The sequence below is a fragment of the Somniosus microcephalus genome, chromosome 25, assembly GCF_052327205.1.
Source record: "Somniosus microcephalus isolate GS21.2 chromosome 25, FLI_Smic_1.0, whole genome shotgun sequence".
Lineage (NCBI taxonomy): Eukaryota > Metazoa > Chordata > Chondrichthyes > Squaliformes > Somniosidae > Somniosus > Somniosus microcephalus.
Window position 1 is genome coordinate 51,009,335 of NC_141011.1, and position 18,465 is coordinate 51,027,799.

The following is an 18,465-nucleotide window of genomic DNA, read 5'->3' on the forward strand; positions in this document are numbered from 1 at the left end:
CTCTGGTAACAGAATTGTGTATTTTCCAGTTTTCTGTTGTAATCTACGCATGTATTGATTGCACCTCTGGTTATCGCATGCCCTGGTCAGCTGGTACATAATCAAATCATGTGCTACATCAGTTTTTAATTTCAAAGGTAATCACATCTTGATTGTTCAGTTCCAGACATCTGTATCAACCAATGGGTCAAAGCCAGTCAAAAGCATTTGGAGTATTGAAACACTGTTTTATGATAGCCTTGTACAAAAGGTGTGTGGTGACATGATTTAAAAAGCTGTTTTCAAATGCACACTGATTTATCTAATCAGTGGGATATAGTGGTGGATGAGCCCAAGTGCAGTTTATGCCTTTGCATGGCTCAAGATGAGTTCATGAAGCTATTGATTAGAAGGTACAGTGGGTATCTGTGCCAATTGCTATTCTGTATTGATATTTTGGAGGTCCTGGTGGATGGTAACTTTAGCCTGGACACAGTCCGCTGGGATGATGGCTGCTAGTAAGCCTAACCTGGACACCAGGTACAAGAATAATACACTTCTCACAATTTATATTGCTTGTGCTGCTGGCCAGGTTACGAGTCAGTAGTTCCTGATATTTGCTGGCACCTAGTGAGGGCAGGAAGCCATGCTTGTCAGTTGTCTAATGACCAAGTAGTGTCCATCAAAAAGGGTTCTCTTGTGGTCGAGGTCGCTCGAAGATGACATGCCAAACGGTGAAAAATCCGAACCAAGTCAAACCTCTGGCAGATTCAAAATCAGATCCATGAGCCGGTAAGGTCTGCAGTACTGATGACTGCTCATTAACAGGACCCGGGAGGGTAGATGTGTCTCTGGGAGCTGGGATTCTTTCCAAGACCGTGGCTGGATAAGCAGTGGGAAGCATAACGTTGCTCTGTCCTAGTGGGGTGCACAGTTTAGATGGTGAATCTCTAGCAGTAACCCTGTACACCATTAAGGGTGCCTAAACTTTGGCTCTTGCAAACCTTGCTAAGCTGTCTGAACTTGGCAACCTCTAAGTAGATGCACTCCATATTGGCTAAACAAATTCCATCTGTGGAGATTTTTCAGCTGCTTATTTTGGAAACTGTTAAAGATGGTTTCCATGTGTATCCGGCATCTTACTGACAAAATGTTTTAATGGTGGGAATGCAGTTTAAAACTTGATTTAATTTCCCCTCTCAATTTATCAGAATTCTCAGTAGGTTTGTACTAATTTTGTTCATTTTCCTCAAAACTGCCCTGGCAAATGCTACTGCAAACAACTGCGGATTTAATGGGACCAATAACGGTCCCAGGACTGCTGAGAATCAGACACTGGCCATGCCTACACCCAAATGAACTGACCTGGCACGATAATTAAGTCAATTCATTTAAATCTGTTTCTCTCTCCACGGATGCTGCCTGGCCTGCTGAGTATTTCCAGTGTTTTCTGTTATTTCATTTAATATTTTAGTGGCTTTCGTTACCTAGGATGCACTGAAAGAGCACCAAGGTTAAAAGGAGAGGGGAGAATTTCAGTGCTGGCCGTTCAGAGTTGCTGGCACTTCTGACTATACCGTTTCTTTTGGGGAACAATGATGTTCGGCGGTGACAGCAGCCTTTTAAGTCCAAGCTTAGAAGAAGTGTTTTTTTAAATCTGTATTTCCCCATCACCCTCTCCTGCAGCATCCATTTATAATAGCTGCAGAACAACTGAACAATCTCTCTGATTCAGCAGCAACGTTATGGGGAGCAGTCTCCGTTTGCGTTGTAAATGGGGCATTGAGGAGTCTTGTGTACAGGCTTCTCGTGCTCTGACTTACTGCCCACATTTCCCTGTGCTCGGGTGCAGAATGGGCCTTTGTGGAGCCCTAGGGCCCGATGTGCTGCAGAGCATTGTTGGCCCCATTGAGTCTCTCTGGGCAGTCAAGCAAATCTTGCATGGACATTGAAAGTTCCAACGCCCTATTTAGAAAGCTGTTGCGAACCAAATCGAAAACAGTTGAATAAACTTTTATTTTTTAGGTTCATTTCAATCCCACCCAGTCAGTGCTTAGCATGGAAGGGGATGATCTGGAAAACTTTGACAAGAGTATGCAGCATGTGTCGTACCTCAACTCTCGGCAGTTCCCAACACCTGGAATCAGAAGATTGAAAATCACCACTACTGTGAAGTAAGTTGAATAATTGAAATAGGTTAATGCTAACATTTAGGATTTTATTTTGTCAGTAGTTTTGACTGCCAATTACAATTTTGTATAGAATCTAAAAGCGTGAAGTTTTAATCCTTCAAATGTACATCCCTTTTTAACTCGGTGTATGATATTGTAACCAAGATTTTGTGCAAGCTTTTAATGTTGACTGTTCTAAAGTAGAGCTCTATTGAATATCTGAAGTATTTTGTATAGCAATTGTTGCTTTAAGGCAACTGCGGAATTTATAAGGAAACACATTTACAGGAAGCTTTTTTTTATCCGGCACCGACATGGTGCTGGTTCATCAAAAATTCAGGATAACTGAACGCTATAGTAAAAGATACGGAGAGCTGACAGCTCCATATAAAGCAACAAACCCTGTTGCTTAGCAACAAATGCAGAACAATGGCCACAAGTTGCAAGCGTCTCTGTAGCTTAGCAACAGCTGCAGCCACACCCTTGCACAGCAACAGATGGAGGAAGGCAAGTACAATATGAAGTAAAACCTACTCCTGAATTTTGCCGGTTAACCGAGATTTCCGGTTATTTAGGTGCCGGTAAATCGAAAGTTTCCTGTAATGTGCTTGCATAGAACAGCCGCATATTCTTCCCAAGAGCTGCACTACAATTTTTAGCCTTTCAATGATTACTGTTAGTGAAAAGTAATAGTTTTACTTAGAAATTTTGAAGTTTCACAATACACCAATCTCATTTTTTACCCTTTTTTAATTGTAGGGTGGTAGAATGTGGGTTATTGCGGGGTCGCTGTTTGATATTACCCATGGTTCCAAAGGAATTGCTTCTCTAAGGCACAGCAGTTGAAGTGCCTAGGAGCAGGAACCATGCCACAAAAGTGCGCACGAGTTGGAGTAGGCACACAGAACAGTAATGAGACTGATCCCAAATGTAGATACAGGAAACTCTTTTTTTTATCCGGCACGGACGGGACCGACGTGGTGCCGGTTCATCAAAAATTCCAGATAACCGAACGCTATCGTAAAAGATACGGAGCTGACAACTCCGTATAAAGCAACAAACCCTGTTGCTTAGCAACAACTGTAGAACAATGGCCTCAAGTTTCAAGCGTCTCTGTAGCTTAGCAACAGCTGCAGCCACACCCTTGCACAGCACCAGATGGAAGAAGGCAAATAAATATGAAGTAAAACCTACTCCTGAATTTTGCCGGTTAACCGAGATTTCCGGTTATTTAGGTGCTGGTAAATCGAAAGTTTCCTGTAGGATGTGCTGTGAGAAGAGATGAGATGAGCTCAAGCTCTACAGCCTAGAAAGATAGTTCAGGAATGACCTCATTGTGGCATATGAACTGTTAAATGGTGAAGTAAATTCACAGGCCTCAGAAGTTGGGGGAGGCCTGCATCCTCAGCTGACTTTCTCAATCTAGCGCAGTGGGAAGTTCTCGGGAGCTTAGGAAACAAATTGCCTAGAATACTGAATACTCGTGCTGCTATGGGAAGAAGAAACTATAGATAGACCCGTTGCTGAACGGATTAGTAAACCAAATTGTAAAATACTTCTACTGCTGTTGCCTGGCAGGGCAAGGAGCATCTGGTGGAAGTTGGCTCATTCTGCTATTGCAATTAACTTTTGTGGGCCAATACCAAGAAGACATCTCCTTTCTCTCTCTCCCCCCCCCCCCCCCCCCCCAAACACACACACCCTTAATTCAAAAGAGAGTGTCTCATATCAATATGTGGTACTATGGCAAAGCAGGAATTTCAGTATAAGGCATGATGGCGAAGTAGGCTGTTAAACTGGGCTGTGGGCACCCATCACGGCTCATCTTTTACCCTGTTGGTGTATGTACTTGCAGCAGTGTTTATTGATACTGATCATCATTGGGAACCAATGTTCCCTGTAAGCCGCGCAGCTCTCAAGGTCCCATGCAGCTACCTTGCCAGCTTTTAAATGGAAATACCACTGAATGGGCTGTGCAGCCTGTTAAATGGGCCACGTGGCCCACAAAAAAATTACAAGGCATATTGTTGGCATCTCTTGGCATTTTTCCTGCTGTCTAACCCAGGAACACTGAGGCCAATCGTAGCAGTCTTAACTGGCGTGGGCTACCACAGCATACATGAAGCATCAAACCTTGCCTATTCAGCATGGCGATGCATTCACGTATTGAGCTATGGGGGTTATATTTGCTAAAGTGCTATTTGAAGCTATTTTTGCACCACGGTTTGCATTCTGATTGCGTAGATTGACATTTGGGTTTTCATTTCCATCATCGGTCATTGTACTACTTTCATGTAATTGTAAACGGAGGTTAAATAAATGAGGGAGAGTATTGAATGATCCATTGTGGATGTGGCTATCTTGATTCCTGTAAAGAATTTCAACATCCACATGCAAAGATCCTGTCCAATCTATCCAAAAATTATCTCTGACTTGGACCTATAGAATCATAGAATGGTTACAGCACGGAAGAAGGCCATTCGGCCCGTCGAGCCCGTGCCAACTTTCAGCTAGTCCCACTCCTCCGCCCTTTCCCTGTAGCCCTGCAAATTTTTTTTACTTATACTTGCCCAGCTCCCTTTTGAAAGATAAGATTGAGTCTGTCTCCACCATCCTTTCAGGAAGTGCATTCCAGATCCTAACCACTCGCTGTGTAAAGTTTTTTTTAATGCTGCCTTTGGTTCTTTTGCCAATCACGTTAAATCTGTGTCCTCTGGTTCTTGACCCTTCTGCCAATGGAAACAGTTTCTCTCTCTCTACTCTGTCCAAACCCCTCATGATTTTGAACACCTCTATCAAATCTCCTCTCAATCTTCTCTGCCCCAAGGAGAACAACCCCAGCTTCTCCAGTCTATCAACGTAACTGAAGTCCCTCATTCCTGGAATCATTCTCGTAAATCTTTTCTGCACCCTCTCTAAGGCCTTCACATCCTTCCTAAAGTGTGGTGCCCAGAATTGGACACAATACTCCAGTTGGGGCTGAACCAGTGTTTTATACAGGTTCATCATCATTTCCACACTTTTGTACTCTACCTCTATTTATGAAGCCCAGGATCCTGTAAGCCTTTTTAACTGCTTTCTCAACCTGCCCTGCCACCTTCAACGATTTGTGCACATATACCCCCAGGTCTCTCTGTTCGTGCACCCGCTTTAGGATTGTACCATTTAGTTTATATTTCCTCTCCCCATTCTTTCTACCAAAATGTATCACTTCACACTTTTCTGTATTAAATTTAATCTGCCATGTGTCTGCCCATTTCACCAGCCTGTCTGTCTTCCTGAAGTCTATCACTATCCTCCTCATTGTTCACTATACTTCCAAGTTTTGTGTCATCTGCACATTTTGAAATTGTGCCCTGTACACCCACGTCCAAGTCATTAATATATATCAAGAAAAGCAGTGGTCCTAGAACTGACCCTTGGGGAACACCACTGTACCTTCCTCCAGTCCGACAAATGGTTCACCACTACTCTGTTTCCTGTCGCCTAGCTAATTCCGTATCCGTGCTGCCACTGTCCCTTTTATTCCATGGGCTTCAACTTTGCTGGCAAGCCTATTATGTGGCACTTTGTCGAACGCCTTTTGGAAATCCATGTACACCACGTCAACCACATTATCCTCATCAACCCTCTGTTACCTCTCAAAAAACTCGGATCAAGTTGGTTAAACATGATTTGCCTTTAACAAATCCGTGATGGCTTTCCTTAATTAATCTATACTTGATCAAGTGACTGTTGATTTTTGTCCCTGATTATTGTTTCTAAAAGTTTCCCCACTACCGAGGTTAAACTGACTGGCCTGTAGTTGCTAGGTTTATCTTTACACCCTTTTTTGAACAATGGTGTAACATTTGCAATTCTCCAGTCCTCTGGCACCACCCCCGTATCTGTGGAGGATTGGAATATTATGGCCAGTACCACTGCGATTTCCGCCCTCAGTTCCCTCAGCATCCTAGGATGCATCCTATCTGCACTTGGTGATTTATCTACTTTGAGTACAGCCAGCCTTTCTAATACCTCTCAATTTTTACCCTGTCAAGTGTATCCACTACCACCTCCTTCACTGTCTATTGGCAGCATCCTCTTCCTTGTTGAAGACAGATGCGAAGTACTCATTTAATACCTCAGCCATACCCTCTGCCTCCATGCACAGGTCTCCTTTTTGGTTCCTAATTGGCCCCACCCCTCCCTTTTACTATTTATATGCCTATTGAAGACTTTTGGATTACCTTTTATGTTGGCTGCCATTCTATTCTCATACCCTCTTTGTCCATCTTATTTTCTTTTTCACTTCTCCTCTGACCTTTCTATATAGAGCCTGATTCTCAGATGTATTTGCAATCTGACATCTGTCATACGCGTTCTTTTTCTGCTTCATCATATTCTCTCTCTGTTTCGTCATCCAGGGAGCCCTGACTTTAGTTGCTCTGCCTTTCCCCCTAGTGGGAATGTACCTTAACTGTACCTGAACTATTTCCTCATTAAAGGCAGCCCATTGTTCCATTACAGTTTTGCCTGCCAATCTTTGATTCCAGTTTACCTGGGCCAGATCTGTTCTCCTCCCACTGAAATTGGCTGGCCTCTTTCCCCCCCCCCCCCCCCCCCCCCCTCCCCAGTTAAACATTTTTACTCTAGATTGCTCCCTGTCCTTTTTCCATAGCTAATCTAAACCTTATGATCACTATTCCCTAAATGTTCACCTACTGACACTTGCTCCACTTGACCTACCTCATTCCCCAGAACAAGATCCAGCAATGCCTCCTCTCTCGTTGGGCCAGAAACATACTGATCAAGAAAGTTCTCCTGAACACACTTCAGAAATTCTTCCTCTTCTCTGTCCTTTACACTATTACGATCCCAGCCTATATTGGGATAGTTGAAGTCCCCATTATTACTGCTCTATAGTTCTTGCACCTCTCTGTAATTTCTCTGCAAATTTGCTCCTCCGTATCTTTCCCACTATTTGGTGGTCTATAGAACACACCTTCTAGTGTAATGGCACCTCTATTATTTCTTAACTCTATTCATACAGATTCTGTCCTTGACCCCTCCAGGACATCCTCCCTCTCCAGCACTGTAACATTCTCCTTAACCAATACTACCACACCACCACCTATCTTTCCTAACCTATCTTTCCTGAACACCTTATAACCAGGAATATTTAATACCCAATCCTGCCCTTTTTTGAGCCAGGTCTCAGTTATTGCCACAACATCATATCCCCATGTGGCTATTTGTGCCTGCAGCTCACTGACCTTGTTTACTACGCTTCATGCATTCCCATACATACACTGTAAACCTGTATTCTCTCTTAGTTTGACCCCTCCTAATACCTTACCATTTCTTACTTTAGTGCTCTCTGCCTCTCCCAATCTTTTGAGCACTTTATTTCCCCTTTCTAATGTTACATCCTGGTGCCCATCCCCCTGCCAAGTTAGTTTGAACCCTCCCCCAACAGCACTAGCTAACCTCCCCACGAGGATATTGGTTCCGGCCCTGTTGAGGTGCAACCCATCCGGCCTGTACAGGTCCCACCTACCCCAGAACTGGGCCCAATACCCCAGGAATCTGAAGCCCTCCCTCCTGCACCATCTCTCCAGCCACGCAGTCATCTGCTCTATCCTCCTATTTCTATACTCGCTTGCGTGTGACACTGGGAGTAATCTGGAGATTTCTACCTTTTCAGGTCCTGCATTTTAATCTCTTTCCTAGCTCCCTAAAATCTGCCTGCAGGACCTCATCCCTCTTTCTACCTATGTCATTGGTACCAATATGGACCATGACCTCTGACTGTTCAACGTCCCGACTCAATGTTCTGCAGCTGCTCAGAGACATCCTTAATCCTGGCACCAGGGAGGCAACATACCATCCTGGAGTCACGTCTGCGGCTGCAGACACGCCTGTCTGCTCCCCTAACTATCGAACCCTCTACCACTCCTGTTACTAATGTAAAAGTTTTGAGCAGTTTGCTTGCATTACCATTTGATCACTGCTTCCTGTGGTTTAAGGGCTCAGAATGATATCCTATGTTTAGTGGAGTGGGGGAAGATAACCTGGTCAAAAGGACAGAGCGAGGGTAGAAATTTACAGTGTAGTGTTATTTGTGGTTCTTTCCCCCTCGATGTTAAATCTTAATTGTGCAGGGCAAACTTTGAAAGCGTGCAGAAAAACATATTGTAAGCTAGTTAACATTCTTGGAGAACACTGCACTAAAATTCTTGCTTTTTTAAATTCCAGGTGCTTCAATGAAGAGACTTGCATCAGTGTCCCAGAGGTGGAGGGCTATGTAATGGTGCTTCAGCCCGATGAACCAAAGATAAGCCTTAGTGGTATTGATCACTTTGCACGTGCTGCCTCTGAATTTGAAAGTAATGAGGGTGTTCCACTGTTCCCAGAGCTGAAGATTGTTAGTACCATCACACGGGAAGTGGAGCCAGAGGGAGAGGATGAAGATGAGCCTACAGGTAAAAGTCCCATCAGCTGTTAAGTGTTGTAGATTGCTGTGTGACTTAATGATTTTTTCTTTTACTTTGTCTCCCCATATCTTTTAGCATAGAATGATCATTCAACCAGTGATTATTCAGGTAGTGCTCATATCCGATATTGGTGTACTTCCGTCTAGATCTTCCCCAGATCTACATACTGCATTAAATCTCTGTCCACAGACCACCCACCCCCCAATTGCCTTAGCATAAAGATTTGAGCCATTGGGGTTTTAGGAAATGTTGATTTTACTCTCAATTCCATCTCCATTTCTCTCTAATCTCTATTGAGTTGAAACTTATTCAGTCTTCAATGGCTTTTTTGTTTGCAGTTCAAGAATCTATGGTATCTGAAGAGATAATGCACAATCTGGATACATGCGAGGTCTCTGTTCTTGGAGATGAGCTGAACGCAGAGCAGGAGAGCTTTGAAGTTGATCAATCTCAACTCCGACAAAGGGGTATGGAAATGAGTAACTCCTCTACTGGCATGACCATCACAGGTGAGTTTTAAAGTGTGGGAGGCTGCGGGCACTTCAGAGATACTGTATGTAGAGCGAGCATTGGCAAAGTGTTGTCTTGAACATAGGTTTCCAAATTGCAGAGTGAGTTCACATTGCAGTTCCCAAGGCCATTGGATTTCAACAAATTTCTGCATTTTTGTGTTTATTGATTGGCATGTTGCTATTTCTGTATTCTAAAACATTTTCTTCAATAGTAGCACTGTTTTCCTTTTGAGTAGCTGAATTTATTGTTCAGAATTTGTGTTGACTGTGGCTCAGTTGGTAGCCTCTGAGTCAGAAGGTTGTGGGTTCAAGTCCCACTCCAGAGACTTGAGCACAAAAATCTAGGCTGACACTCCAGTGCAGTACTGAGGGAGTGCTGCACTGTCGGAGGTGCTGTCTTTCAGATGAGACGTTAAACAGAGGCCATGTCTACCCTATCAAGATGGACGTAAAAGATCCCATGGCACTATTTCGAAGAAGAGCACGGGAGTTATCCCCAGTGTCCTGGCCAAGATTTATCCCTTAATCAACATCACAAAAAACAAGTCATTATCACATTACTGTTTGTGGGAGCTTGCTGTGCGCAAATTGGCTGCGGCGTTTCCCACATTACAACAGTGACTTCACTTCAAAAGTGCTTCATTGGCTGTAAAGTGCTTTGGGATGTCCTGAGGTCATGAAAGGATCTATCTATATAAATAAATGCAAGTCTTTTTTTCCATAAGTTAGGATATGGGCCCCAGGGAAATGTCAATATTTGCAGGAGATCCTCAATATGTAAAGTTTGAAAACCACTGGTTTTAGGGCTTACAGACATGACTGGTGGTATGATTTTTTTTTTGTGTGAGGCTTAAGGACACTTACTTTAAAGAATGTTTTTTGGAAATGAGATAAATATTCATCTCTTTCCCCAACCCCCTCCCCAAATTGTGGTGGTGTACCCATGGACATCAAAAAATTCAATCTCTCTTAGGTGGCATTGCAGATGCTACACATGGCCTCTGTTCCTGTTTTGGGGAGGGTAAAACAGCTGGAGTTTGTTTCCAATAACTATCCATTGACCTCTACTGGAAGCGTGCGTGTGATGCTGAGCGAGGACAGGACCCAGCTCAACAGTGATGATCTGCATTTACTGTTGTCTGTCCAAGCAGATTTAGCATTTGAATGAGCTGCTGCAGGGCCACCTGTGGCGCTATAGCGGGAACATTGGCGAAAGGGTGAAAGGGAGAACATTGGATAGAAGGAGTATAACTTTTTGGGGGTATTACCTTGAGCAATAAATGTGCATAACTGCACCATCATCTAACCAACTTAAAGCATAAGTAAAAGTTACTTCAGGTACTGAAATTGATTGTCTACTGCTAATACAATGTAGTATGGCAAAAATCCCTGTAACTGAGCTTTTTTCCTCTCAGTTTTCTATAGTTCATTCATCAAATCTCTTTTGAATGCTTTAACTCCTTGCTGGGGTCGTGTTCGATAGGTCCCACTTCCCCTCTAGTACCTCCATTATTAAGTGAGCGCCTTGCCCATAATTGCTAGCAAACTATTTGTGGTAAACCACGTTCACTATCGTATCACTGTTAGTAGTTAGCACTGTTCACCACTGTTCGTTATAACTGTATCACTGACCACTATTGTATCACGGTACGAGGTCGCCTCTTGCCACACTGCTATACCTGGGATGACCACTGCCGACTCCGCGTTGGCTCCACCCACCAGGCCAGGTATAAAGGTGAGCGACTGGCTGGTATTCCTCCTGCTTGGATCGGATCACCCACGAGAGTGGGCTCTGTTATTTAGTCAATAAAAACCTTTAGTCACCTTCGTAACTCTTCGCCTTTTATTGGAGGAATTGATAGGTATATCAATTTTATTGACTAAATTTAATGATGTCCGACAACGAGTCACAACCGGCGGAGGAGCCACCAGCGCAGCTCCCAGGAGCACAGCCACACCAGCCAGCTTGGCTGCGAGCCCTCAGACCGCCGTACCTGGACCTGAACCCACGAGCAGCAAACTCAGCCGCAGACTTTAAACACTGGCTGGTCTGCTTCGAATCATACCTGAGAGAATCCAGCGTCCCTCAGGCATCCAAACTAAGTGTCCTGCAGGCACAACTGAGCCCGAGAGTATACACTCTCATCGAGGACATGACTACCTACGAGACCGCCATCAACCTGCTGAAACAGAAGTACCGGACCCCGGTAAACTACATGTACGCTAGGCACCTCCTAAGATCACGGCCGCAACAGCCAGGAGAATCAGTAGCCGAATTCTCACAGGCGCTATATGCACTCGCCAGGAACTGTGAGTTTAAATCGGTGTCGGCAGCCGAAAATACTGAAGATAATATCCGCGACGCATTCCTGAAAGGCCTACGGTCCGAGTACTCACGGCAAAGACTGCTGGAAGCTAAAGACCTCAGCATGGAAAAAGCTGAAGCCCTCGCTATCTCCCTGGAAGTGGCCCACCAAGATCAGGAAGCATTCACCAGGTACTGCTCGCGACCCTGGGACTCGGGCCCGACCCCTACCACAGCACCCTTCCCAGCGCCGCCCCCGGGACCTACCTCTGCGTCGGCGTCCCGGACCCGACCGGCCCCGCCACCCCCGGCACCGGCCCCGACATCGGGCATCCGCGATCGGGCCGCCGGCTGTTTTTTTTGTGGCCAGGAGAAGCACCCGAGGTCGCGCTGCCCAGCCAAGAACTCCATATGTAAAACCTGCCTGAAGAAAGGCCACTTCTCCAAGGCCTGCAGGAGCGGATCCTCAGAGGCCAGCAGTGCCGCATGCGAACTATGGGGGCGGCCATCTTCGTTTAGGGCAACTGAGGCCAGCATCCCCACACATGAGTCATGGGGGCGGCCATCTTTGTTTAGGGCAACTGAGGCCAGCATCCCCACACATGAGTCATGGGGGCGGCCATCTTTGATTAAGGCAACCGACCCCAATAGTGCCTCATGGGGCCCTACCTCGTGGGAGACGCCATTTTACTCACCACGCCCGACCGCCTCGCCCGCAGATGACAACGACTCGCTCAGCTACACACTAGCTTCCGTCACCCTGGACCAAGCCCGCCCGCACCATCTGTCCAAGTCAATGATGGACATCAAAGTGAACGGCCACGCCACGACCTGCCTGTTCGACAGCGGAAGCACGGAGAGCTTCATCCACCCAGACACGGTGAGCCACTACTCCCTCTCTGTCCTACCAACGCGCAGCCGAATCTCGATGGCATCGAGGTCCCACGCCACGGACATCAGCGGCTACTGTGTCGTGACCCTGTCGGTTAAGGGCACGGAGTATAAAAACTTTAAACTCCTCGTCCTCCCCCATCTCTGCGCTGCCGTCCTACTAGGGCTGGACTTCCAATCCCACCTCCAAAGCGTAACCCTAGCATACGGTGGACCCCTCCCCCCACTCACAGTCAACAACCAGCAAACGTTAAACCGCCCACCGCGTAACACCTGCAGCCTCTCCACCCTCACGGTCCCGCCACCCTCTCTGTTTGCTAACCTTACCCCTGACTGCAAACCCGTCGCTACCAAAAGCAGGCGGTATAGCGCCGGGGACAGAGCCTTCATTAGCTCTGAGGTGCGGCGCCTCCTGAAAGAGGGCATTATCGAGGGGAGCAGCAGCCCCTGGCGTGCCCAGGTCGTAGTCGTAAAGACTGGCGATAAAAACCGCCTGGTCATCGACTACAGCCAGACCATAAACAGATATACCCAGCTGGACGCATACCCCCTCCCCCGCATATCTGACATGGTCAATCAGATTGCACAGTATAAAGTATTCTCGACCATCGACCTGAAGTCGGCCTACCACCAACTCCCTATCCACCCTGAGGACCGCCAGTATACCGCCTTCGAGGCGAATGGGCGCCTATACCACTTCCTTAGGGTCCCCTTCGGTGTCACTAATGGGGTCTCGGTCTTCCAAAGGGAGATGGACCAGATGGTTGACCAGAACGAACTGCAGGCTACATTCCCCTACCTAGATAACGTCACTATCTGCGGCCGCGACCGGCAGGAACATGACGCGAATCTGGAGAAATTCCTCCGTACGGCCCAACGGCTGAACCTCACCTACAATAAGGAGAAATGCGTGTTTAACACCACGCGCCTTGCCATCCTCGGCTGCGTAGTGGAGAACGGAATCATCGGCCCCGACCCAGAAAGAATGCGCCCCCTCATGGAGCTACCCCTCCCCCACTGCCCTAAAGCACTTAGGAGAACCCTGGGGCTTTTCGCCTACTATGCCCAATGGGTACCCAATTACGCGGACAAAGCCAGACCCCTCCTGAAAGCCACTTCCTTCCCCCTCACGGAGGAGGCGTGCGCGGCCTTCTCCCTCATTAAGGGAGACATAGCCAAGGCCACGATGCACGCAGTGGACGAGTCCATCCCCTTTCAGGTGGAGAGCGACGCATCCGACTTCGCCTTAGCCGCCACCCTAAACCAGGAGGGGAGGCCAGTGGCCTTCTTCTCAAGGACCCTACAGGGCCCCGAGATCCGACATTCGTCGGTCGAGAAAGAGGCCCAGGCGATCGTGGAGGCAGTACGGCGCTGGAGGCACTACCTGGCAGGCAAACGATTTACCCTCCTCACCGACCAGCGTTCGGTGGCTTTCATGTTTAATAACAAGCTGAAGGGCAAAATCAAGAATGACAAGATTTTGAGATGGAGAATCGAGCTCTCCACCTACGATTATGAGATCTTGTACCGGCCAGGCAAGCTGAACGAATCCCCTGATGCCCTTTCACGAATGACATGCGCCAGCGCGCATATCGATAGGCTTCAGACCCTCCACGACCAGCTCTGCCACCCCGGAGTCACCAGACTCTACCATTTCATTAAGGCCCGCAACCTGACCTACTCCATCGAGGAGGTCAGGACCATGACCAGGAACTGCCAGACCTGTGCGGAGTGCAAACCGCACTTCTATAGGCCGGACCGAGCAAGCCTGATCAAGGCCACCCGCCCCTTCGAGCGCCTGAGCATCGACTTTAAGGGGCCCCTCCCGTCCTCTGACCGTAATGTGTACTTCCTCAACATCGTTGATGAGTACTCCCGTTTCCCCTTTGCCTTCCCCTGCCCCGACATGACCAGTAGCACGGTCATTAAGTGCCTGAATGCCCTCTTCGCCTTGTTCGGGTTCCCGAACTATATACACAGCGACCGGGGCTCCTCCTTCATGAGCGAGGAACTCCAGCAATTCCTCCTAGAGAGAGGTATTGCAGCAAGCAGGACCACCAGCTACAACCCCAGAGGTAACGGTCAGGTGGAAAGAGAGAACGCGACGGTATGGAAGGCCGTCCTCTTAGCCTTAAAGTCTAAGGGCCTCCCAACCTCCCGCTGGCAAGAAGTCCTCCCGACAGCGCTGCACTCCATCCGGTCATTACTTTGCACGGCCACTAACACCACCCCCCATGAACGAATGTTCGTTTTCCCCAGGAAGTCGACTACGGGAACCACTCTACCAACCTGGCTGACCGCCCCGGGGCCGGTCTGGCTGCGGAAACACGTGAGGACCCATAAAACGGACCCCCTGGTCGAGAGGGTGAACCTCCTGCACGCCAACCCCCAGTACGCCTACGTGGCGTACCCAGACGGGCGGGAGGACACTGTCTCCCTACGAGACCTCGCACCCTCAGCCGATCCGGAAACACCGCCACCACCCCCCCCAACCTCAGTCCAGGTAGACGGCATGCCGGAACCCCACGAGCCCTCGCCGACCACGCAAACACCAGCATCAACACCGGATAAGGCACCAGCACCGGATAAGGCAACACCACCGCTGCGGCGATCGGAGAGGCTTACGAAGCCTCCGGACAGACTGACCTACCAGAATTGGTAGTACACTTCACCCCGCCGGACTTAATTCTAAACAAGGGGTGAATGTGGTAAACCACGTTCACTATCGTATCACTGTTAGTAGTTAGCACTGTTCACCACTGTTCGTTATAACTGTATCACTGACCACTATTGTATCACGGTACGAGGTCGCCTCTTGCCACACTGCTATACCTGGGATGACCACTGCCGACTCCGCCTTGGCTCCACCCACCAGGCCAGGTATAAAGGTGAGCGACTGGCTGGTATTCCTCCTGCTTGGATCGGATCACCCACGAGAGTGGGCTCTGTTATTTAGTCAATAAAAACCTTTAGTCACCTTCGTAACTCTTCGCCTTTTATTGGAGGAATTGATAGGTATATCACTATTTGACTGCAAGAGTTATCACTTGCAGCAAAGATCACTGGGCAGCAATCTGAAATAGCAACCTGACTGTCTTTCTCCCTCTCCCCTAACCCAGGGATGCTAACACCAATATTAACACTACTATCCCCCTCTGCTGGCAGATAAAATAACAGCTCATATTGAGGGCCTCTCTAATCTGGTTCAGCTGCTCACTGGATAAACACGCTGAGCTATTGAGGCGTTCTGTCCGTTTGAGTCTTCTGCCTTGCAACAATTTTGGAATGAAAATCCTAATACTCGCTACCTTTTTTGAAATCTGTTTCATGTTCTTGCATTATTTTGATTTGTACAGGTGTTGAGACAATGGCAAATTATGAAGCGATGCTGCATTTGATCCGTTACCGAAACTGGAACAGTGAGTCGCTGTTTGAAAGGAAGTTTCAGCTTGTTTGCTCAGAGCTGAATGGGCGCTATGCCAGTAATGAGTTCAAAGTTGAGGTAGGTGAAAACTGCTTTCGGCTTTTGTGGAAGAAGCTTACAAACTTTTGTTGCATTAGAATCTTTAAAAATTGAGTACAAATATTGGGTGATCAGGAGATAGCATCTCAACTTTAAAGCATAGTTTTGTGCATTTGACAGAGCAAAGAAAAATTAAATTCTTCTTTTGCATTGGCGTATTGATTTCAATAGAAGCCCCGTGAATAAATCTGAATCTTATCCAAGAATGTACAAAATTCTTGGTCTATTTGGAATTCTTATTGTGAAAGGTTACTAATGTAAAACTATTCCCTTTTGAGATTTAAATTGAAGTGAAATGGGACCTGGCTTGATATCCATTAAATACAATTTTAACTTTACACCCTCTAATCTGAGTCTTGCAGTCAATTTAACTGAGATACATGTTATTTTCAGGTCAACGTGATTCACACTGCTAATCCAGTGGAGCACCCCAACCATGTGTTGGCCCAGCCAGAGTTTGTTCACCCAGTTCATCATGCTTCAGTTGACTTGTCTGGACACAATCTTGCAAATCCCCACCCATCCTCAGGTACCTGGAAAAGTTTCATTATGAATACAGTTTTTATATACAAGGTGGATTTTGAAATCTCTACCTTTTTCAGGGTTTTTTCAAAGCTTGAGGCAATAGCTTTCAATTCAGTAGAATTTCTGATAAGACCTTGGTTTAATCAAAAGTACTGTACTGGGTGAAATGTTTTGTATGCTAGTAAAAATGTATAAGCAGCCATCCTAATGAGAATTAAAGGAGGCACCAAGCCACGAAGTCTACATCCTTGCAATATGAGTCAGTACCATGCCTGAGTTTCCCCAATGTGCCTGTATGTAAAGCCTCATTCTCTAAAGCCAAGCAAGGGTTACACTCATCAAATCAATCCCAGTATTTACAGTAGAAAAAGGTTTTTGAATTTGCCTGTGGTTAATTTCTTGACAATTCGTTGTATTTATTAGAATCCAGCTATTCCTCTTTTTATACTTTTTTTGAATCAAGGTCTTAACAGTTCAGTGTTACTATTTGATTTTGCAAATATTGTTCCCATCAAAGTCTCACTTTGACCACCTTGGACAGCTAATGCCAGTAGCTGATCTAAAATGCAGATTCTGTCGCTGGACCTTTCCAGCAACAGAGGCCATGTCAAAGGCCTTGCGCTGTCTTCAAGAACTGCATAACGACTTGCAGTGCATGAGCTAGTCCAGAATCTCTGGAGAGCGTTGTGAACATTTGGAAAACTGTAAATGATTTTGCAAGAATTAATGCCACCTCCTACCCACAGGGGCTGCCGGGCTGCCACCTACCCACCCAGTCTCGCATACAACCAAAATACAGACAAAATTAAGTATGGAAATTGTATTTCATCATATTAAAACAATAAAGGCAACTGCAGTTTTATTCTGGGTTAATTGATAGGGCTGTCGTGAAGGTTGTTGAAGTCATTTCTGATTCTCGACCTCTTCTGACTCTGCTGGAGGAAAGACTTCAAAGGTCCCAACATTAGTTATTGGATCAATCTCCCAGCAAATGAGCTTTTTATTTTTATAAATAAACACATCGAGACACTTCTCTTTTTGGTTCCATCCCACCCTTGTTTTAATTAGTCCTAAAGTATCAACTGAAATTTGGGTATATAGTATTCCTTTCCTCTTTGTTTATTTACCTCGTCGTTTCAAATATTTTCTGCTGCCACCTGCACTAAGACGTGATTCTAGGTGACTTTGTGTATAATGCAGGCTACAAAAGATTGAGATTTGCTTGGCTGTCGTGATATAGAAGTACCAGTGCTCTCATGATTTTTTTTCTGTTATTCCACGTGAAAAAAATGAAGATCCTACCCAAGATACGTAATTTAAAATTTGTTCAATTCTGTGTGTTCTTCCAGCATCAGGACTGAGAGTAACCTGCTTTCAGGCAGCTACCAGTTCTGTTCGATAACTGGTCACCTACCCAAGTAGCTGTCTCATGCTAGATGGAAGTCACCCATGGTTCCATTTGGTGACTTCCTAAAGGCCTGGAGCAAATTGCTTCAAATGAAAAATGGTCTGGGAGATCCTAAGGATCAGGTTTTAAAAATGAAGTTCACAATAAATGCCAGATAGCCACATTATAAAATCTAGTTACAAATTTGGTGTTAAAATACAGCCATTGCAGTTGGATGCAAGTGTGGACCTGGAGTAAAATATCACGCTGTGCCAAGCAAGTCACGATCCTTTGTGAAAGGTAGTTTTAGTGAATGCATACGTTCTTGTGAACTATGTTCTTGGCTGTAAACTGTTGCCTTTTTAGTTTTTTAAAAAAAAACTTACTTTCCCCCCCCCCCCCCCCCCCCCCCCCAAGTTGTGCCCAGCGCAGCAACAATTGTCATCGTGGTTTGCGTCAGCTTCCTGGTCTTCATGATAATCCTTGGGGTTTTCCGAATCCGTGCCGCACATCAGCGGACTATGCGGGATCAGGAGAATGGGAAAGAGAATGAGATGGATTGGGATGATTCAGCCTTGACAATTACAGTGAACCCTATGGAGGTAAATAGCTATTTAATCCAAAGCATTTTTTGAAATTCCTATTCATTGGAGAAATAAATTGCTGATTGTGTGTGTTTTTATTTTACATCTTGAA

General features: G+C 46.2%; 1 protein-coding gene across 4 annotated transcripts in view; it reads left to right on the forward strand.

Moving 5' to 3' along the window:
- Positions 1-18,465, forward strand: part of clstn1 (calsyntenin 1) — a 93,863-nt gene that overhangs the window by 66,120 nt on the left and 9,278 nt on the right. For all 4 annotated transcript variants that reach the window (XM_085967381.1, XM_085967383.1, XM_085967382.1 and 1 more), the window contains 6 exons: positions 2,005-2,153; positions 8,388-8,614; positions 8,965-9,135; positions 15,691-15,836; positions 16,251-16,386; positions 18,187-18,371. In XM_085967381.1, coding sequence (XP_085823507.1) covers positions 2,005-2,153; positions 8,388-8,614; positions 8,965-9,135; positions 15,691-15,836; positions 16,251-16,386; positions 18,187-18,371 — 1,014 coding nt within the window. The remainder of the gene's footprint in view (positions 1-2,004; positions 2,154-8,387; positions 8,615-8,964; positions 9,136-15,690; positions 15,837-16,250; positions 16,387-18,186; positions 18,372-18,465) is intronic.